Below are 23,673 nucleotides of genomic sequence, written 5' to 3' on the forward strand. Positions count from 1 at the left end.
AGAGGCTTGATCACTGCACTGTACACCTGAACCTGATGTTGTATAATATTGTATGTCAACTATAAGTGAATATACATATAAAAATATCAGTGCAAAATAAAGGCTTTCCTACTCACATGAAAGAAGAAAAACACATTGCCATCAGATAAACACTACCAAAAATATTCAAGGAAGTCCTTCAGGCTGAAGAACACTGATACCATATTGAAATATGGGCTTACACAATGGAATTAAGAGTACTGAAAATACTAAATATGTAGAGAAATATGAATGATCCTTTAATTTTAAAAATCACTTTCACAGATAACTGTTTAATTTTTAAAATAACAATTTATTGAACATTTCATAACGTATGAGTTTGGACAATTATGCTCATGAACTCATCCTAGAAAAAGTGCTACATACCTCATTGCTGAATATCACTATGGTCACCATCGAAGTACTTCCCTTGGGAAGCTATGCACCATGCCAGCGCCTAGTCCAGTCTTCAAAGCAATTTTGGAACTCTTTTTCTGGAATGGCCATCAGAGCTATCATCGTATTGTCCTTGATGTCTTGAATGTCATGAAAATGTCTTTCAGTATTTCCTTTATCTTTGGGTAAAGAAAGATGTCATTGAGGGCCAGATCAAGTGAGTAGGGAGGGTATTCCAACACAGTTAATTGTTTACTGGCTTAAATCTCCCTCACAGACAGTGCCCTGTGAGCTGGTGCATTCCCGTGATGCAAAAGCCTTGAATTGTTGGTAAAAAGTTCAGGTCGTCTAACTTTTTCACACAGTCTTTTCAGCACTTCCAAATAGTAAACTTGGTTAATTGTTTGTCCAGTTGGTACAAATTCATAATGAATAATCCCTCTGATATCTAAAAAGGTTAGCAACATTGTTGCAACAAGTTTGCAAACTTAATTGTCAGACCTCATATGTAAAAGCAAAATGTATGATGACAATAGCACAAAGGCCAGTAGAAGAGAAATGGAAGTATACTATTTGTAAGATTCTTCTATTATGTGTAGTGTAGTATATATATATATATATATATATATATATATATATATATATATATATATAGGTAAATTTTTTGATAGTAAGTTAAAGATGTATGCCATGGTCAGTAAAACAACCATTAAATAAAATGACAAAAGAGTGATTAGCTAACCAGGAGGATAAAATTAAATTATTAAAAATATTTAATTAATATCAAAACAGGCAAAAAGAAAAAGAAAAAGGGAACAAAGAACATATAAGGCAAGTGGAAAACAAATAACAAGGTTGTAGATGTAAACCCAACTATACCAATAATGATATTAATTGCAAAATGGTCTAAACATACCAATTAAAAGGCACATATTGTCATATTAGACTTTAACTTATCTATGTATTACCTACAAGTAACCCACTTTAAATATAAAGAAATAGATAAATTAAACATAAATGAATGAAAAATATATCATGAAACACTAATCAAAAGAAAGCTGACCATGTTAATATCAGATAAAGATTTAAGAGAAAAAATATTATTAGGGATAAAGAAGGTCATTCACATTGATAGGAGGATCAAGCATTAAGAGAATATAAAAATCCTAAATATGTATGTACCTAATAACAGAGCTCCAAACTATATGAAGCAAAAACTAGTAGAACAGACATGAGAAACATACAAATACACAATTATATTCAGAGTTATTAACACCTTCTCTCAGTAACTGCTAGAAAAAGTAGCAAGAAAATCAATAGCTGTTTAAGTCTTGAACAATTCTATCAACAAACTTGACTCTTGACTAGTACACTCCACCCAAGAAGAGAAGGATGCACATTATTCCCATATACATATGGAAAATTGATCAACATGGACCATATTTTGGGCCATAAAACAATAAAAAATTTAAATATTTAAATCACATGACAGATGTTTCTTGATCATAAAAGTGATTAAAGTAAAAATCAATAAAAGAAAGATGTCTGGGAAGTCTCCAAATAATTAGAACCTTAACAACACACGTGTAAGTAACCAATGGTTCAAAGGAGAACCCACAAAGGAAACTAAAAAGAACTTTGTAATCAGTGCAAATGAATTTACAGCACATCAAAATATGTGAAATGCACTTAAATCAGTGCTTAGAAGTTAATTTAGAGCATTAAACATTTATAGTAGAAAAATAAAAAGTTTGAAAATCTATTACTTGAACTTCACCGTAATGAACTATAACTAGAAGAGCAAATTAAAACCAAAACAAGCAGAAGAAGGAAATAATAAAAAGAGCAGAAATAAATGGGAAAACAACCGAAAAAAATAGTGAAATGCAATGAAACCAAAAGCTGGATCTTTGACAAAAAACTGTACAGCAAAAAAAGATGACACAGATTACGAATATTAGGAATGAAGGAAAGAGTATCACTACAGAATGTACAGACATTAATATATTTATGGACTACTATCAACTTTACTACTATAAATTAAACAAAGTAAAGGAGCATATTCCTTGAAAGACAGAAATTACCAAAGCTTGTTTGGGAAGAAATATGATAACTAAATACTTTGTATTTATTAATGAAATTTAATTTGTATTAATAATTAAAAATCTTTCTTTAAAGAAATCTCCAAGCCCAAATTGCTCCTGTAGTGAATTCTACAAAGCATTGAATTCTACAAAACATGCAAACTTTTTTCAGGAAGTAGAAGTGGAGGTAAAACTTTGCAACTCTTTGAGCACTTACTATATCCCAGACATTGTTGTAGAAGACAGAAAATTAAAAAGATGAAAATTTGCTCACTGTTCCCCACAAGCTTATGGTATAGGAGATGAAATTAAGGAAATTCTTCTCTCTGCTATACCCTATTCCTGCCTAATTAGGCAAAGCAAATCATATTATTAATATTTAGCATTATACAGTCAATTGAGTGTAAAATCCTTCCAATGTAAAAAATCATCAGTGGTGAACTTGGCCTGATGGCTTCCCTTTGTCTATCACTGGAACACAAAAATTGATAGAATGACTCAAATGACCTAGAGGTGGAATACATAAATTAATTCAGTTTAAAAGCTCCCAAACTATACGGTCACTCTGTCCTCTTAACCCCAGCTCCACTTCTTCTGTGTTGTTAAGAATAATTTAATATTTCATTGAATGCTTTTGTTTATCTTACTATTAAAAAAAGAGGTGGCAACTGTTCAGTTTATTAAACAATTAGTGCCATAAATTTTATTTCACCATCACCTTAAACCCTCATGCTCAGAGGGGCTGATTTTCATCCAACTTTCTATTTTACTACTTATCAGAAAATGAAATAGCTATTTTAACATACTGTAGACCTTCACTATGGTAAAAAAAAAAACAGCAGTAATTCCTCACTTATATAGAATTTCTCCAGCAAACTCAGGAATGTAAGTGTCACAATACCTACAAGGTAAGGCCCAAACAGTAGAGTCACGGGTGAGCCCCTCAGGGTTTTCCTAAAAATATCATGTCTTATCAGATTAAAAGGAATGAACTAATAAAAAACAATAAACCCCAGCAAATCAGAAGAATGAGAGAGAATTTCTAAAGGCAAGCCCACTGACATCATGGCAAATGACAGCTGACAACAAGGAGAGTAAGAGACAAACTGTAATAAGCATATGCAAGAATCTAATGTATTTTAATGTGAAGAGACAAATATCCATACACAATTATTAGAACACCATAGATCATGTTTATAATGAGGGCCCGTTATAAATTATCTCATAAAAGATAGTTTAATTTCTTTTCATGCTCTGTTTAAAAAGTCAGGAGAGTGTGTATTGTATTTCACACGTTTCCATCTAAAATAGTTGAGACTTATGAAAAATAAAGTTTCATTGCTTGAATAAGTATACATTACCCAAAACATCTTAGAAATGGGAGTATAGAGGTAACTGGAGAACCTTAAAAAATTATGCAGAATAACTAAATCATATACAATTACACATGGAACACGCATTGGCAAGTTCAAGAAAATTAAAATGCCAAAAGAAAATACTTGAAAATATTATTATTAATATATTTCATTTACTTCAAAAAATGTCTAAGCTTTAATTTATTCAAAAGCATAATTATTCATACTTTTATTTATAAAAGCTCATTAGAAAGGCATAAATGCTTCCAGCAGGGCCGGCCGAGTGGCTCAGTTGGTTAAGAGCTCGCTCAAGGGTTTGAGCTCTGAGCAACAGTGGTTCAATGCCCAGCCCGAGCTGAGCAGCTGCTGAGCTGCCAACAGGTGGCAGGATGGCTCAGCTTAAAAAATAAATAAATGGATAAATAAATAAATGGTTTCAGCTTTTGCTTTTTTTTAATTCTCAAACAATAATATCAGCACAAAAATATTGGTCTTTTGTCAAGGTTAAATAAATATAGGTTAAATCTGACATGGAGTAAAGTTCCTTAGAGTTTAGTATGATATAAATTTTAAAAATTATAATGCTAGACTCTCAGTTCTGTACAAGACAGAGTAAGCTCAATACAGTGTATTTTCTCTACTGATTACAGCTAACATCTCACAAAAATTTAAAAGTAACTACCTGAGAACTCTGAAAAGTAAACAAAAGCAGGCAGAATTTGGAGGTGACTATACATGGGTGAGTTTCTGCATTTTTTCTTCTCTTTCTCTTGAGGCTTTGACCCAAGAATGGATCTCAGTCATTTAACTATAAAAACTACAAAATGAAAATTTTGGAGCTAAAAAATTCAATATGTGAAATTTTAACAAGTCATCATGTAGACTCAATAGCAGAATTGCGATGACAGTGGAACGAGTCAGTGAACTTTAAGATAACCGAATCTAAACAACACAGAGGAAAAAAAGATGAAAACACAAAAATGGAGACTCAGAACCTGTGGGATAATATCCAATGGTCAAGTATTCATGTCATTGAAGTCCCAAAAAGACAGGAAAAAAATTGATGTAGAAAAAAATATGTTTGAGGAAATAATGGCTGAAAATATTCCAAATTTAATGAAAGATAAAAATGTATAGATTCAAGATGATCAAGGAGTTTGAAAAAAGTTAATGAAAATCATACCCAGACTCATAAACTGCTGAAAACCAAAGAAAAACAAAACGTGTTGAAAATAGCTAGAGAAAAACAATATTTATAGGGGAACAAGGATTTTTAAATGACCACAAATTTCTCAGAGAAATCATCTTTAAAGTGCTAAATGGGGGTCAGCCAAGTGGCGTGGTGGTTAAGAGCTGGCTTGAGATGCCAGAGGGCCCCGGTTGGAATCCTACATATGAGGGCCAGTGACACTGCCCTCTACAGCTAAGATGCTGAACAACAGCTCAACCTGGAGCTGGGCTGCTGTGAGTCACCAGCGACGGCGTAGGCTGCAGCCCCTGCTGCAGTGGGTTGCCATGAGCTACTGTGTGTAGCCAGCAGCCAGAGTGAGCGGCCAGTAGCCGCAGTAAGCGGCTGTCCAGAAGGTAGCGACTGATCTGCCTCACCCGGGAAGAGCGCAATGATGGTGCCAACTTTGGCCAGTGAAGCAACGTCCTCCACAACTAGATTGAAGAACAAAAACAGTAACTTGTCTACCTCTCTGTTCCCTTTCCCTATTCCCCAATGCTGTTCCCCTCTCCCCAGTTCACCAATAAAATCTTTAAAAAAAATAAAAAATAAAGTGCTAAATGGGGCGCCCAGTTAGCTCAGGTGGTTAGAGCACAGGCTCATAACACCAAGGTTGCCGGTTCGATTCCCACATGGGCCAAGGAGCTGCGCCTTCCACAACTAGATCGAAAACAACTACTTGACTTGGAGCTGATGGGTCCTGGAAAAACACACTGTTCCCCAATAAAATTTATTTTAAAATAAGTGCTAAAATAAAAGAATTATCAACCCAGAATTCTATAGCCAGTGAAAATATATGTCAGCAACAATTATGAAATAAAAACATTCCCAGATAAAAGAAAACTAAGAGAATTTTTCACCAGCAGAATTGCTCTAAAAATATAAAAGAAAGTTCTTCAAGCTGAATGGAAATGATGCCAGAGGAAAATTTGGAACTTTAGGAATGAAGAAAGAGCAAAAACAAAAATGTAGATATTTTGGTAAATATGAAATACTACATTTTCATCTTATGTTCCTTAAAATATATATGGTTGTTAAGAGTAAACATGATTAACATTGTCTGGTGAGATTTTCAATGTATAAAGATGTTCTACATATGGCAACTATAACATAAAGGGGAGAGGTAAAGGGACCTATATGGTTGTAATTGAGGTAAAATAACATCTATATGGAAAGAAAAAATTGAAGATATATAGCAATTCCTAAAGCAACCATTTCAAAACATGCAAACAAATATAGTCCAAAAAGCCAATGAATTAAAACATTCCAAAAATATTCAAATAATCCAGAAGAAATTGGAGAAAGGGGAACAGAAGAACAAAAAGTCAGAAGGCCAAACAGAAAACAACTAAGAAAATGAATGGTATGCCTAAATCCAACCATGCCAGTAACTACATTAAAAGTCAATGGCCTATATTCCGTAGCTGTATTTTATATCCCTGTGAGTATTTTGTAACTACAATTTGTACTTCTTAATCCCTTCACCTTGCCAGGTGAGTACTAGATTTATCACAGGGATCACTTCGTAAATTATATAAATGTCTAACCAGGGCCAGCCGAGTGGCGCGTTGGTTAAGAACTGGCTTGGAGTATCAGAGGGCCCCGGTTCGGATCCCACATACAAGGGCCAGTGACACTGCCCTCTGCAGCTAAGATGGTGAGCAGCAGCTCGACCCGGATCTGGGCCGCCTGAGTTGCCAGGGACAGCATAGGCTGCAGCCCCTGCTGCAGTGGGCTGCCATAAGCTACCGAGTGTGGCTGGCAGCCAGTGTGAGCGGCCAAGAGCCGCCGTGAGCGGCCATCCAGAGGCTGGCAACTGATCTGCCTCAGCCGGGAAGAGCACAACGATAATACCAACATGGGCCAGTGAAGCGACGTCCTCCACAACTAGACTGAAGAACAAAAGGACAGCAACTCATGTGTTCCCCTTCCCCTGATTCCCCAACACTGTTTCCCTCCTCCAATTCCCCAATAAAATCTTTATAAAAAATTTTTTTAAATAATAAGAAATTAAAAATAGAACTACTATATGATCCAGCAATACCACTTTTGGGTATATAGCCAAAAGTATTAAAATATGGTTCTTAAGAGATATCTGTACTCCCAAGTTTATTGCAGCACTATTCAACAAGTGTCCAACGACAGATGAATAAAGAAAATGTAGTATATACATACAATGGAATATTATTCAGCCTTTAAAAAGAAGGAAATTCTGCTATTTGCAACCACATGGATGAATCTGTAGAACATTATTCTAAGTGAAGTAAGCAAGTCATAAGACAAATACTGCAGGATTCAACTTATATGAGGGATGTAAAATAGTTAAACTCACAGTATCAATAAATACAATAATTGTTGCCAGGTGATGGAGAGTGAGGGAAACAGGCATTTGTTATTCAATGGGCATACAGTTTCAGTTATGCTAGATGAATAAGTTCTAGAGACATGCTCTACAGCATAGTACCTACAGTTAACAATACGGTAGTGCACTTCGTAGATCTCATGTTAAATGTTCTTACCACAAAACAAACAAACAAACAATGGGACACAGGAAACTCTGGGAAGTGTTGATTAATTTAATTATGGTAATAGTATCATTGGTTTTTGCATAAGACCAAACTCATCAAATTACAGACATTCAATATGTGCAGCTTGTATATCAATTATACCTCCATAAGGCTGTTAAAAAAATGCAGCCTATCAAAATTTGTAGGATGCAGGCAAAGCCATACTTAGAAATAAATTTATAGCCTTAATTGCTTATATTTTAAAAAGAAGAAAGGTCAAAGATCAACAATCAAAGTTTCCATCTTAGAAGAAGAATAGATAATCCAAATAATGCACAATGAAAAGAATGGTAAAGATAAAAACAAATCAATCAAAATGATTACAGAAAAACAATTGACCAAAGTCAATAAAACCAAAAACTAGTCATTTCAGAACATCAATAAGTGATAAGCCCCTTGCCAAACCAACCAAAACAAATAAAAGGGAAGAAATAAATTGCCAGCATCAATAAGAAAGAGGTACATCACAACAGACCCTAAAGACATTAAAAAAGATAATAAGTAAATAGTATGAGACTTTACACCTTTAAATTCAGCTACTTAGATAAAATGGATGAATTTTTTGAGAGACAAAAACCACCAAAACTCACTCAAGAAGAAATAGATAATCTGAATAATATAGAAATGTAATTTGTAGTTTAAAACTTTCCAACAAAGAAAATCTTATGCTCAGATGGCTTCATTGGTGATTTCTAACAAAGATTTAATGAAAAAATAACAATTCTATGTAATCTCTTCTAGACCATACAAGCAGAAAATGGATCATAAACCTAAATTTGAAATGCAAAACATATAAAACTACTCGAAAAAAACAAAGGAAAAATTTCTATGACCGTGTGCTAGACAAAGATTTCTTAGATAGGGCATTAAAAGCACAATCCATAAAAAACAGTGATAAATTGGACTTTATCAAAATTAAAAACATCTTTGTGAAATACAGTTAATAAAATAAAAAGATAAACCACAAACAGGGAGAAAATATATGTAAATCATATTTCTGATAGAGGACTTGTATCCAGAATATATAACGAGCTCTAAAAGCTCAATAATTCATAAAAAAAAACAATGCAATTTTTAAAATTGCAAAATATTTGAACATTTCTACAAAGATATATAGATAGCGAATAAGCATATTAGAAGATGCTCAACATTACTGGTTACTAGGGAAATACAAATTAAATCCACAATAATAATATACAATTACACACATATTAGAATGGCAACCTTTTTTTAAAATCTAAATGCTCGTGAGGAAGTGAAACAACTAAAACTTTCATAGAATATTAATGAGAAAGCAAATTTGTAGTTTTGAAAACAAACCACTTTTGAAAACAGTTGAGCAGTTTCTTATAAAGTTAAGCATACATTTACCATATGACCCAGCAATTCCACTCCTAGGCATTTAGTCAAGAGGCTTAATTCAGTAAACAAACAAAAAAATCAATGGCTTACACAAACTTCAAATTTTTAATGTTGGAAAGAATGTGTTATACTTGAATTGGTGATGATTTTATGGACTCGTCCCATTTTTAAAATCAGGCTTCCCAGAATGAGTACTGACAAGTAAAATTTCCTGGCACTTTCCAAATGATTTAACTAGCTAAGACATTATTAGAGCATTATTAGAGCTGATTTTAATTATGACATCAGATACATAAGAACAACATTGGGAATTTATCTGAAACAGTCCCATGTGAAAATATAGCCTTAGCTATCTGGAACTTCTAAGGAGTCAGTCATTCCTCAAAGCTGTATTTTTCAAGTACTTCTGAAGCAATAAATCTAAAGTATTTTACTCCTTACTCTGCTTGTGTTTGAATACAATATACTGAGCACAATTTAATCTTTTTTCAATCGCTCAAGGGCCTCAATAAAGCACCAAATCCTAAAGCTGAGAGCAACCTTTCGAAATCCCATACCTGAATATGATAACAAAAGACCTAGTTATACTTAAAAAGATAAATATGTTGCAACTGTACCATGCTTTACAATTTAAGGGAAACAATTTCACATATCCGAAATTATTTTGTAACAACTCAGACTGGAAGGTAAAACAAGTGATTTAATCCAATATTTTACACACTAGGAAATGCATGCTCATAGAAATTAAGTGATTTACCTAATAGTCCCCACTGGAGCTGAGAGTAGGACACAGGTTGTCTTATTCCCATGGGCTGCCATGTACTCAGTGGGTGGTACAATGCAAAGACTATTTTAATCTAGGAAGTCTTGGGATAAAGCTAAATGATTTTTTTATTTCAGTATTTAATCCCCTAATACAGTTATCCTCCCTACCCCAACCCATGGACCTCAATTTCCGTGAAACTAGTCAACTGTCATTTTATCTTCCACATATATAAGAACCCAACTTTCAAAATGAAGGTTTTTACAATTCTTTTCTTGATTTTTGAGCAAATGATAAAAAGAACTTTGGCTGTTCAGTCATTCAATATCTTGCCACTTAATAGACCAAGATAACTAGGGTGGGTGGAGATAATGACAAATTATCTTGCTTTATCTAGTTGTGGTAAAGAATAGACCCCCTGTAATTTGAAAGAGAAATAGTAGATCTCTTGAGCAAAGTGGCCTTCCTGCTGTTGCTACTGAATTTAAGGGAAAAACCTATAAAGGTCACAGCATTGTCTATTGTTAGAGCTGTTGACTCCAGAAATCTGTTTAGTACTCTGCAGTTGTATTTGGCTATTGGTATCAGTGGAGAAGGACCTGCTGTGCTTTTTAAGGTTCATATCATACTTGGGTAAGTGTAACAGTTGTAGCTAGCCATTAGGAAAACATTCCTATATTATTAAAGCAGGTATCATCACACTTGGGGATGACCCATACCTTGCACTCGAGGCTTTTTGTGGTAGTTGCAGCCCTGCAGAGAAGGATCAGGGCCATTACTGATTATGCATTAGTGAATTGAAGTTTACCCCCTTCTCAGAAATCATTCCAAAGTACCTTGCTTCTAAATCCACACCAGATGACCTTCATCTCCTGGTTCCTCTCCTGATTGTAGCTGAATTGTTATGCAAACAGGAACATCCTTGAAAATTATGTCAGTTTGCAGATAAGAGGTTTATATTTCTACACTGGTGTACTTGAATGAGATCCCGCTCAGAAAGTTACTAGAGTTATTTGTTTCTGAATGTTCTAGGGAGAAACTACACTCTCAATCTTTCTGGTCTCCCACATGTGGTTTTCTTTAATTGGATCTCTTAACATTAGATAGGAAGATGTTTGTGTGGGCAAGGAAGAAAGTCAGGCATACAAATTGCAATGGATAACTACATGACTATCTTTAATTTCTTTATGGGACTGCTTTATTGTTTAAAATAGTCAGAGAGAGGGAAGTTATTTTTTATTTCCACATCAGTCTTCTTAGTTGTTTCCATACCCGTACTAGAATGATTTCTGTTTGGTTTATAGTGTTTTGTTGTTGCTGTTTTCCTAATTTTTAAAAGATACTTGCCTTGGGAAGGATTTTCTTTTGTCAACTTTTAACAATAATAATTTTAGTGTGACAGCTTTTAACAAGAACTTGAAGTTACTTAATCTAATTGTAAGGTTTTTTTGTATAAATTGCACTGCTAGAAATTATCTTTTTTGTTTGCTTGTTAAGAGTTTGACCTGCCTTTTATTTATAAGATTCACAAAGTTGTTTTCCCTTAATATTAAATAAACATCTTGCCTATTGACCAGAAGGATAAAGTGTATTTTTAAAATTTCTCTTGTCTAATTATGATGGTGTCAATTTAATTAAAAGATACATAGTTTTTACATGGTTTATTTTTAGTAAAATGATATTGAATTTTGATTTATATACTATAGTTATTAAAAATTATTTTGGTTAGTATTGCCTAAAGCAAAGAAATTTTCACAATCATTAAACCTTCTTGTCTATTTTTAAACTTTAGAAAGAGATTTGTTTTTAATATATAAAAAGAACCCCTTATTCCAAAAAGAGGAAAAATAAAAGCATCCTTTTGTTCCAGAGCACAGCTTCTGGCTGTAAGACATATGCCAGATGCCTTGCTTGACAAAGAACAGTGACTGCCCCTGTTGATAATTGACCACGTATAGTTACCACCATCTCTGGCTTTACTAGTCATTAATATTTATTTCAGTTAAAACATTTTTCTCCCCATGCACTGACACTACTCAGATAAGGGCTTTCCTTTTTTTGTCTTTAAAATTAGTACTGTCTCTGAGCAAATTCAATATGTTTGGATTATGTATCATTTTTAGTGAACACCTGTCTCCCTTTAGCACAGAAATTATTGCCCATTACAGAATATTAATTAACTTAAAGAAATCTTGCAGCTTTGAAGCACTGAAATTATTTTTTTTAAATAAAAGTGTGCAAATTCTACACATACCCAATTTTTATTCCAATTTTCAGAGTATCTTCTTTTATTTTTAGATGAATCTACGTTCTGTATTTACTATAGAACAACAAAGGATTTTGCAGCGTTATTATGAAAATGGAATGACAAATCAAAGTAAAAATTGCTTTCAGCTCATATTACAGTGTGCACAGGAGACTAAGCTGGACTTCAGTGTAGTCAGGGTAAGTATTGAGGTCTTACACTCTCGAATTTACAGTTTTTTTAATTACAAGTGATAATTGCTTAATATGAGAAAAACTATCAGGGTATGAAGTCACTAACTATAAACAGCTTCATTTCCCTGGTATAAAAATACTAACTTTTTAATAAATAAAGCTAATTGTTCAGTATGTATTTATTTCTATGAATACTTTAAAAACATTAAAACTTTTGCATTGTAAGCATGTCTTTAAAACTCCTAGTTCGTTGAACTAATGAGTACCTTTAAGATTACTTTTTTATCTCATGCTTTCTCTAAACCCAGAATTAATAAAGATATAACCTTACAAAATGATATCAGTAAAACAGGCATATATACTGAGGGACTATTGTGTATCTAGCATATTTTCTTGTTGTATTTAAATTTTTTCATTAGGCATTTATTACTTTATTTTTGTCTTTTTAGGAAAATCTAGCCTTTCTTATGAATACCTCTTCTGCTTTCTAAGTAAAATGCATGCATTTTAATGGATTAGCATGTAAGGGACAAGAAATCACATGGGAGGAAATTTTCCTTTATCACAACCATAATCATTCAGCTGTAAAAAACCAGATATGCTACAGATTTGTGAAAGGCAATGAGAAGGTGATAGAGAGGAGGAAAGAGATAAATTTAACAGAACTAGTAACAGATTTTATTGAGTGGGTAGGTCCTTTCATGTTTGTCTGAACATGCTACAGATCCTCCTGGTGTGAAACCTTAGGGATTCAAAGATAAGCAACTTTCTCACTCTTGTCATTCGTTAGGCTAATTTGGGAAAGAGAAAAAATGTCCGTTTTTATGTTTATTTTTTCTGTTGGGGGAACTTTCAAAGATGCTAAAGATAAAAATCTCTTGATAAGCAGAATTCTTTGGAAAATCTGTTTCTTAAAGACTAAATGATATATTAACCTTCAAATAGGGAATTATGCCACCAATTTGGGGGGTAGAAGTTATCCAGGATATCTGTTTCTTATTGGCTGAGATCAACCATCGTATTCAGATTTGTGTAAAAACTAGAAATGCCTCCTATTGATAGCTCTAAATTCCCTATTTAAAATGCCTTTAGTAAACATCAGAGAAAACTGTTTAATTGCCTTAGAAAAAGTAACATCAATGTGTAATACTTCAAGTTGATAAGATTTCATTTTATAAGTACAAACTCGTTCCCCCCTCTGCCCCATCCCACAGTAACTTCTTTCTTTCTTTTTTATTTTACCATTACTTTAAAGTGAAATGCTTTCTCGGGCAGCTGCTTTGTGGACTGTGACCTTTCGTATTTCCAATTTGTTATTATAATCTTCCCCTAATTACCTACTTGATTACACTTGAATATTGAGAGTGTTAAAATACAAAGGTTTATATTTATGCTCCAAGTGGTGTGAAATCTAAAACAATGAGAATGAAAGAAAGAAATTCCTGGAATGTAAGTTTGCAAGTAACCTTACAAGTAAATTCTAAGAAATTGTGTAAAAGAGATTCTGTATATTATAGGAGAGTGTAAATTTTAAGAAATTTAGTCTTCCTAATCTAAATTCCAACACAGGTTTGGTAGCTTTTCCAGACAGAGGAGAAGGGAGTTGTTTATTGACTGATCATTCCACAACCTTCCCTGCCCCCAATATTTTGTTTGCTCTATATGTTCTACTTGAACATACTATTTTTAATATAGTATTTGCCAAGTTTTTCCTCAAAATAACTTAAATCCCACTTTGCTCAAAACTTGATCCCAATATAAACAGAAATTAAAAGTTTAAAACATCTGTGCAAAAATATATACAGTGGGGTAACAGAACAGGAAAATGAAGAAGGAGGTATAGAAAAGGGAAAAGAGGTTTGGAGAGAATGAATAAGAGAGAACTGAAGAAGATTTTATGGACACTAAGGATTGATGACCCAAATGTCTTACCCCCTTTTTTTCTATGTAGTATTACTTTGTTTGTACAAACCCCAAGTTATATCACTTTTGTTTGACCCATTTTTTCTCTGTCACCGATGAGGTGTTCGGAAAGAGAATATATATCCTCTAAGCACTGGTAAATTTTGGATCCTGTAACTAAATGACTTAAGAAAATTTAATTCAGTTGTTTAGAACCCTCAGGCAATGAATTTTCTTTATTTTCAACATTTTAAGTGGAAAATATTTCTTCAGTATATACTTTCCTACTTTACTTCAACAGAGAATGTTGAAAATGATTAAACCCTTACTTTTTGATTCAGAGTTTCATTATTGAAATCAGATATTGTACTGTGCTCAGGTAATTATGTTCACAATGTGGTGAGGTTTATGGGGGTAATTTTCTCCTTTACTAAAGAACACCAGACTATTTAATGATTTCTCACGTTGGTTCTCGTATTTTTTTTTTAGTGAGGAATATTTAGTAAACATTCTTAGTTTTCATGCTAACAAGGTATGTCCAAAAGCAGTCTCTATCAACAGTGCTCCTCCAAGTTTGTTATTTCTAATTTGTTAGTGATTAAGATACCAGATTCGGCAAAATTATGTATAAAACTAAAGTGTATTTTAAGGTCAGGGGATGTCCTTTTAGTAAAGTTCCTGGAGCATGTGACATCTATGTTGGCTGCCTTCTTGACAAGTGAGGTTAGATAGCTGAGTTTCATATGAGGTCTGACTATTAAGTTCGCAAACTCATCCTAGAAAAAGTACTACATATCTCACTGCTGAATATCACTACAGTCACCTTCGAAGCACTCCCCTTGGGAAGCTATGCACCAATGCCAACGCCTAGTCCACCCTTCAAAGCAATTTTGGAACTCTTTTTCTGGAATTCTCATCAGAGCTGTCATCGTATTAGCATTGATGTCCTGAATGTCATCAAAATATCTTCCTTTCAGCATTTCCTTTATCTTCAAGTAAAGAAAGAAGTCAATGGGGGCCAGATCAGGTGAGTAGGGAGGGTGTTCCAATACAGTTATTTGTTTACTGACTAAAAACTCCCTCGTAAACAGGTCTTGTGAGCTGGTGCATTGTTGTGATGCAAGAGCCATGAATTGTTGGCAAAAAGTTCAGGTCGTTTTTGTCTAACTTTTTCACACAGCCTTTTCAGCACTTCCAAATAGTAAACTTGGTTAACTCTTTGTCCACTTGGTACAAATTCATAATGAATAATCCCTTTGATATTAAAAAAGGTTAGCAACATCGTTTTGACTTTTGATTTGGACTGACGGAACTTTTTTTGGTCATGGAGAATTGGCTGACTTCCATTGTGCATTTTGACGCTTTGTTTCAGGGTTGTATTGGTACACCCATGTTTCATCACCAGTGATAACACGGCCCAAAGCATCATCTTGCCTCTCCAAAAGGTCTTGGAAAGTTTTGACTCTCCTTCGCTTTTGTTCATCGGTGAGCTCCTTTGGGACCATTTTTGCACACGCCTTTCTCATGCCAAGATTTTCAGTTAAGATTTTCCTAACTGTTTTTCTATCGATGTTCATTTGGTCTGCTATGCTTGTCACAGTCAGCCGACGATTTTGACGCACATTCGATGAATTCTTGCAATGTTTTCGTCAGTCCTGCTTGTTACTGGCCACGCTGACCTCTCTTCATCAGTGATATGTTCTCTCCCCTCAGAAAAATGTTTAATCCATTTGTACACTGCCATTTTCCTCATGGCATTATCCTCATAAACTTGGACTAACATGTCTTTGACTTCACTTTCACTCTTGCCAAGTTTAACAAGAAATTTAATGTTTGTTCATTGCTCTAATTCAAGCTCAGACATTCTCGCGATGGCACACGAAAACACGCAACGACAATAATGAACGCTACTCAGCAAGACACCACCACAAGTCGACAGGAACACAGCTGTGAGACACTGATATACCAAGGTTATGAAACCTTACTGAGCTGTTTGTACAGTGCTGCCAATGTAAGCACACTGTTGCGAGTTCTCAAACTTAATTGTCAGACCTCATATGCACACAATATTCTGCTGCATTTTACTTTTTGATGGGCACATAATATAAATACATAGTAAACTATATAAGTAAATATTTACACTAAAAAAAATAAGCCATAAATTTACAATGCACTAAAATCTTTCTTAAACTTCCTGTGTTAAGGTAGGTATTGTGGTATTGTGATAAGAATATAGTAAGTTGTTTATCTTTCTTAGAAATATTGCCCAGAGCTGCCCTCCAGATGTAGTAGTTCTTGAGTTCAAATTTTGCTAATTCATTTTTGCTTTCCCATTTAAAGTTTTTAAGTGTAATGCTTAGATATTTTAGTAATAATTATGAACAAATGCATCATGATTGCTATGCATGTTTTTCATATTTGAAAAGCCATAACACAGTAACTTATTTTGAATAATTGTACAATTCACGTTTTTAAACTACATCAAAATTATATTTATCCAAAAACATTTTTTAAACATTTCACTTGAGTATATACACTTTAGAAACTAAGTCTTTCACCCCTGCCTTCTTCTCCTGTGACATGTATATTCATATGTCCCTCTTCTTATATTTCTCACTTCTACTGTTTAGTAAAACTAAATCAGGGCAAGTTTAAAATTCCCACAGGCTCATGTGAAGCAAATGGATCCATCTCAGTTAGTGGAACATCTTTTTTATTAGAGAAATACTAATTATAAAGATAAAATAGCCAACAGAGATGACCATTTTAGCAGTTTCTCAACAACAGTGGAAAGAGACTATGCATTAAAGGCAAGTAAAATTGATTTTAAATCATTGTAGCAGATATCTACATGCTACTTAATATTTTTAAACCTCAATTTTTTTCACTTATACAAATAGAAAAATAACACCTAGCAAAGGAGCTAATATAAATAAAAACAATAATGGGGATTCAATACATTATAGTTTTTATTTATAGTATTACAGCAACATTAATGATGTTTATAGTGTAAATAAACATTGAAAATTGGATAATTTCTGTGGTCTTCAAAACCACATCACACAAGGGCCAGCTGAGTGGCTCAGTTGGTTAAGAGCTTGCGCAAGAGTGCGAGCTCTGAGCAACAGTGGTTTGACACCCGGCCCAAGCTGAGTTGCCGCTGAGCTGCCAACAGGTGGCAGGATGGCTCAGCTATAAATAAATAAATAAATAAAACCCACATCACACAAAAGTTAACCATATACACCCAAAACCATGTTTGTGCAAACCTAGTTCATTTAATGTTTTCACTTATTTATATCTAAACATTTTTAATATACTAATGCATTTTCGTAGTTTATAATATGGCATGCATTTTGAAATAATTATAAAGTTTACTAATCACATTATGGAATGTAATATTTCTTATTGCATATTTTAAGAAGCATCATAATTTAGCATAAAATACTAAGATTATTATAAATTACTTATATAACAGTACATATTTTGTAATCAAGTCCTAATTGCCAGCCACTGGCATTATTTTTATTAATAATATATTTTCTATTTATAAAAGTAATACATACTGTATAAAATTTGGTAAGTAGAAAAAAGTTTAAAAAATAAAAGTACCATAAATTAATGACAAACTGGGAAAAAAATATTTGCAACTTATGACAGTATTGCTGCCTTTAGTAGAAAATTGCTCTTATAAATCAATTTAAAAAGACAAATATTTCAATACAAAAATGAGTAAAAGAAATGGGTAAGCAATTCTCTCAAAGTAATATAGTAACCATAGAAATTCAAATAAAATTAGCAATTATATACCTTTTTAACTCCTGGGCTAATAAAGACTACAAAAAGATAATGCAAAGTGTTGGTGAGGATGTGGGGAAACCAGAACTCTTATACATTGAGGGTACTTTGAAATTATCAAAAAACACAGCAATTTTCTTTCTAGAATAGCATTCTGACAGACCAGTACCACAAAGATGCATGTACAATGATGTGTATTGCAGTATGGTTTATAATAGCCTATATTTCTGGGCTGGCAAAGTGGTTCAGTTGGTTAAGAGCATGAGCTCTGAGCAATAGCATTGCTGGTCCGATTCCCACATGGGCCAGTGAGCTGCGCCAGAGCTGAGCTTCCAAGAGGTGGTGGGATGGCTCAGCTGGTGACAGCACGTGCTCCTAACAACAATGTTGCCGATTTGACTCCCACATGGGATGGTGAGCTACGCCCACCCACAACTAAGTTTGAACATGGCACCTTGAGCTGAGCTACCCTGAGCTGCTGACGGGCGGCTGGATGGCTCAATGGCTAGAGCGTGCACTCTTAGCAACAAGGTTTCCGGTTCGACTCCTGCATGGGATGGTGGATTATGCCCTCCCGCAACTAAGATTGAACATGGCACCTTGAGCTGAGCAGCCTCAAGTTGCCGACGGACAGCGGGGTGGCGACTGGACTTGGAGCTGAGCTAGCTGTGCCCTCCAGAACTAAGATTAAAGGACAACAACTTCGCTGTTTCCCTTCCCCAATTCCCCAACACTGTTCCCCTTCCCCAATTCCTCAATAAAAACTTTAAAAAATAATGATAATAGTCAATTTTTCTAAAAATAATATAAATACCTAGCAATATTAAATTAACCAAATTATGATATATTCATAGAACAGAAGTTGTTAAACCTGAAGATTGCAAGTATATATTTGTTTAATAATACTGCAATAGCATTTTTCAATGTCTTTAACTATCCTACCTTTAGCATTCTTCCAGTTTTTCACTATTATAAATAAATATATGATGAACATCATTGCATATAAACCTTGTATACATCTATGATTATTTTTTAGGGTAAATTCACAGAAGTGGATTTATTAGGTCAATGGATTTAAATATTTTAAGGTTCTTGTTACAGAGTAATTGGATAGGTTTTGAGGAGGAAAGGAGCAACAATACAACTCTATTATCTAAGTTCCTAGGTACTTATTAAGTGCAAGTTCCTGATCATCTATGATCTTATACTTTATTTTTAATTTATTGTAACTTTTAATTTGCATAAGCCTTGGTTCTATGACAAATGAGAATACAATTTATTACTTAGAAATGGTTTTCTCTTGTTTTTTTTGTTAAGACCTTTTCCATAATATAATTTCTTTTTATTTTTCCAGACTTGGGTTGGCAATAAAAGAAGAAAAATGAGCAGTAAAAATTCTGAACCAGGAGCAGCAACAACAGGAACTGTTTCTGGTACTTCTTTGGCAGCTCCAGACATTACTGTCAGAAATGTGGTTAATATTGCTCGACCCTCAAGCCAACAATCTTCTTGGACATCTGCCAACAATGATGTCATTGTAACTGGTATATACAGTCCAGCCAGTTCATCAAGTAGGCAAGGGACAACTAAACATACAAACACACAAATTACAGAAGCACATAAAATCCCTATTCAGAAAACGGCCAGCAAAAATGATACTGAGTTTCAGTTGCACATTCCTGTTCAAAGACAAGTAGCACACTGTAAAAACGCCTCTCTGCTGTTAGGTGAAAAAACAATTATTTTGTCAAGACAGACAAGTGTTCTAAATGCTGGAAACTCAGTATACAATCACACAAAGAAAAACTATGGGAGCTCTCAAATGCAAACCTCTGAGATCGTACCTCAAAAGCCATCTGTGTGCCACCGACCTTGCAAAATTGAACCAGTTGGAATTCAAAGGCCATATAAGCCTGAACACACGGGTCTAGCATCACATAACTTATGTGGGCAAAAGCCACCTATTAGAGATCCTTATTGTAGAACACAAAACTTGGAAATCCGTGAAGTATTTTCATTGGCAGTTAGTAGTGATTACCCCCAGAGAATTCTGGAAGGAAATACCCCACAGAAGCCTAGTTCAGCCGAAGGAACTTGTTTTTCCATTGCAATGGAAACTGGAGATGCTGATGATGAGTATGCCAGAGAGGAAGAGTTAGCATTGATGGGAGCACAGATTCCAAGGTACTCAAGATTTTATGAAAGTTGCAGTTCCCTTCGAGCTGAGAACCAAAGTACAGCTTTGCCAGGACCAGGAAGAAATATGCCAAATTCACAAATGGTGAATATTAGAGATTTGTCAGACAATGTACTGTATCAAAACAGAGACTACCATTTGACACCACGGACCTCATTACATACAGCATCTACTACAATGTACAGTAATACAAATCCATCACGGAGTAATTATTCTTCACATTTTGCATCATCTAACCAATTGAGGTTATCACAAAACCAAAACAATTACCAGGTAATGTATAAGTTTATTTTATAAAAGTTTTTAAAAACCATTGTTTAGTATAAAAAGCTGTGTTGGTATCTAGTTAGATTTGAGACCTGGGTCACTTAACTCACATTTTGAAGTCATTTGAGATTTGTTTTGTTTTGTTTTGTTTCAAAATGTGGTTTGGGGTAAACTCTTTGAAGAATCTTGTGCTTTTTTTTTTGGTCTTTTTTTTAAATAGTAAGTTTTTCTTCATGGAATATAATCATTTTTATACAATGGCAGCTTTCTCCTGACATTTAAAATGGTTTTGCTCAGGAAGTAGTAGCCTTATGGGAAGCACGACATTTCCCATCACTAAAATAGGACTAAATTAGCTAGGTTCATCCCCTTGAGCATAGATTATTCCTGTAATGATTTTTATTTGCAGTGTGGAGAGATGTCACTAAATGAGTGGTGCTTTCCCTGGGTAGATAGCCAGGTAAGTCAAATCATTTCTCTAAGTGATGATGGCTGAGAATTCAGAGCTTGCGGTAACTCAGCTAACTGCTTTTTCTAAAAGTAAATGCCTTATTCAAACATTAAGTGGACCATTAATCACAGTCCTTTTATTTATCAATAGCTTTTTCTTTTTTGTTTTTTGAATTGGGGAATTCGGGGAGGGGAACAGTGTTGGGGAATTGGGGAAGGGGACAAGCCAAGTTGTTGTTCTTCGATCTTCATTGTGGAAGGTGCCAGTCGCCATCTGGCTGCCTGTCAGCAGCACATGGCCTCTAAGCTCAAGGTGCTGTGTTCAATCTTAGTTGCAGGTGGGCATAGCCAACATCCCATGCGGGAGTCGAACTGGCAGGTTTGTTGTCAACAGCACATGCTCTATCCACTGAGCCATCAGGGTGGCAGCTCAGCTCAAGATGCCGAGTTCAGTCTTAGTTGAGGACGGGTGTAGGCCACCATCGAACAGGCAGTCTTGTTGTGAGGAGCACATGCTCTCACCAGCTGTGCCATCCTGACACCTGTTGGCAGCTCAGCAGCAGCTCATCTCAGGCGCAGCATCACTGGCCCATGTAGGTATCGAACCAGTGATCCTGTTGCTCAGAGCTCGCACTCTTAAGCTAACTCTTAACCAACTAGCCACTTGGCCGGCCCAATCACAGTCTTTTTTAAAAAATGTGTATAAGGAAGAGACATATTCAGAGTAAAAATTAAAGCTATTTTAGAACTGTGGGAAAAAAATACCTGTCATTTCTTTACTGTTTCACATATTCAGTTACTTAGATATGCTTCAAATGTTCTCAACAGTGGGAGATAAGCATACGAGTACTTTAGAAAATCTTTTAAGGTCATAGGTCTCTGAAAAATCTCCTTCAGAGAATTTGAATAGCAGGGCATGGATGTTTGCCACTTTTCCTTGCTACTAGCTAGACTCTTTAATTTGTTCTGGATTTAAGATGCATCTAGTCTATTCTTTTTTTTTTTTTAAGATTTTATTGGGGAATTGGGGGAGGGGAACAGTGTTGGGGAATCGAGGAAGGGGAACAGACAGGTAGACAAATTGCTGTTTTGTTCTCAGTCTAGTTGTGGAGGACGTTGCTTCACTGGCCCATGTTGGTATGATCATTGTACTCTTCCCAGGTGAGGCAATCCGTCGCTGGTCATCGGTCAGCTGCTCACTGCGGCTCACAGCAGCTCTCGCCGGCTGCCAGCCACTCACGCCGGCTGCCAGCCACTCACACTGGCTGCCAGCCACTCATGTAATTCACGGCAGCCCAGCTCCAGGTCGAGCTGTTGTTCATCAACTTAGCTGTAGAGGGCACAGCGTCACTGGCCCTTAATGTGGGATCCGAACCGCGGCCCTGCTGCTCAGAGCTGGTGCTCCCAAGTGAGCTCTTAACCAATTGAGCCACTCGGCCAGCCAGGATCTGGTCTATTCTTAATCAATATAAAAAATAAACTTATTTTACCTCCATCCATCTTATAACTTCCTGCTTAAAAATGGAAAGCAATAACAGAGTATAGGAAGTATGTCTCTGGCATCTAGCCCTAACAGAAGAGGACTCCATCTACATTAGTAGTCATTTCTTATTGAAAGTCTACTCATTTTTCTGTGTTTGCTCTTTTCTAAAGTGTGCTTAGGGCCGGCTGAGTGGCTCAGTTGGTTAAGAGCTCGCTCAAGAGTTTGAGCTCTGAGCAACAGCGGTTCGAGTCAGCCCGAGCTGAGCAGCCGTGAGCTGCCAACAGGTGGCGGGATGGCTCAGCTAAAAAAAATAAAATAAAATAAAATAAATAAATAAATAAAGTGTGCTTAAACTAACATTGAATCATATAATTTAGCTGTACGCCTGAAACTAATATGAAATAAAATTGAATGTCAACTGTAACTGAAAAAATAAATAATTTTTAAAATAGATTCTCCCCAACACCCCCTTTCATTCCCTGCTCTTTTGTACTGTTTTACCCCTTCAGTGTTATTCTTAATGATAGTAATAGCAATAACATTTACCATTTGTTGAAGGTTTTCCACATACCAGTCACCATCAATTACCTTAAATACCTAATCTCATTTAATATTCATGGTGATTTAGACATATAAACATTTAATCCATATTTCAATAACTTGTCTAGGATCACACAGCCAGTACATTACAGAACCAGGACTGCAATTCAGAAATATGTCATCTGTTATTTTTTCTGCTTTACTATATAACCTAACAATGTCAACTGTATTTGAATATTTGGAGGCCTGAGAGTATAGAGTTTAATTTTTAATTTTTTATAAGCCAACCACACCATTAAGGATAATTTGACCTATAGCTATATCTATTTATAGTCTCTATTATTTTGCTGACAGAACTTTTAAAGGGAATAAATTTGTTTTATATAAATATAATTTTTAAATGGGATAAAATGTAGCAACTTCTTTTTGAATAGTAATCTTTTTAAAGAAAGGCAGTCTGACATAACAATTTAGAGAACAGGCTTCGAGCCTGATAGAGTTGGGTTCAAGTCTAGGCTCTGCCACTTTTTACTTGTGTGATCTCAGGCAAGTGACATAACCTCTCTGTGTAACAGTTTCCTCATTTATATAATGTGGTCAATAACACCTACTTTTCAAGAATACTGTGACATGAAATGGCACGATCTGTGCAAGGCTCCTCGTACATTGCCACACATCAACTTTTTTATACTTACAACCTCATAGTTGGAAAGTTAATGAAGCCCTACTATTCAGGTCTCTTTATACTCCATTTCAGGTAAAATATTACAGAGCCCATAATTATCACAGGGTAGTTGAGGAAAAAATAGCTGTAGTGCTGGCTG

At 34.9% G+C, this 23,673-nt stretch overlaps 1 protein-coding gene across 1 annotated transcript in view; it reads left to right on the forward strand.

The window, feature by feature from the left end:
• Positions 1–20,836, forward strand: part of HDX (highly divergent homeobox) — a gene marked incomplete at its 3' end in the record, with an annotated part of 65,294 nt that extends 44,458 nt beyond the window's left edge. The window contains exons 2-4 of the mRNA XM_019629860.1: positions 12,072–12,218; positions 19,267–20,382; positions 20,786–20,836. Coding sequence (XP_019485405.1) covers positions 12,072–12,218; positions 19,267–20,382; positions 20,786–20,836 — 1,314 coding nt within the window. The remainder of the gene's footprint in view (positions 1–12,071; positions 12,219–19,266; positions 20,383–20,785) is intronic.
• Between the last annotated feature and the right edge of the window lie 2,837 nt (positions 20,837–23,673).

Source organism: Hipposideros armiger, unplaced genomic scaffold, assembly GCF_001890085.2.
Source record: "Hipposideros armiger isolate ML-2016 unplaced genomic scaffold, ASM189008v1 scaffold_872, whole genome shotgun sequence".
In the NCBI taxonomy this organism is placed as follows: Eukaryota; Metazoa; Chordata; class Mammalia; order Chiroptera; family Hipposideridae; genus Hipposideros; species Hipposideros armiger.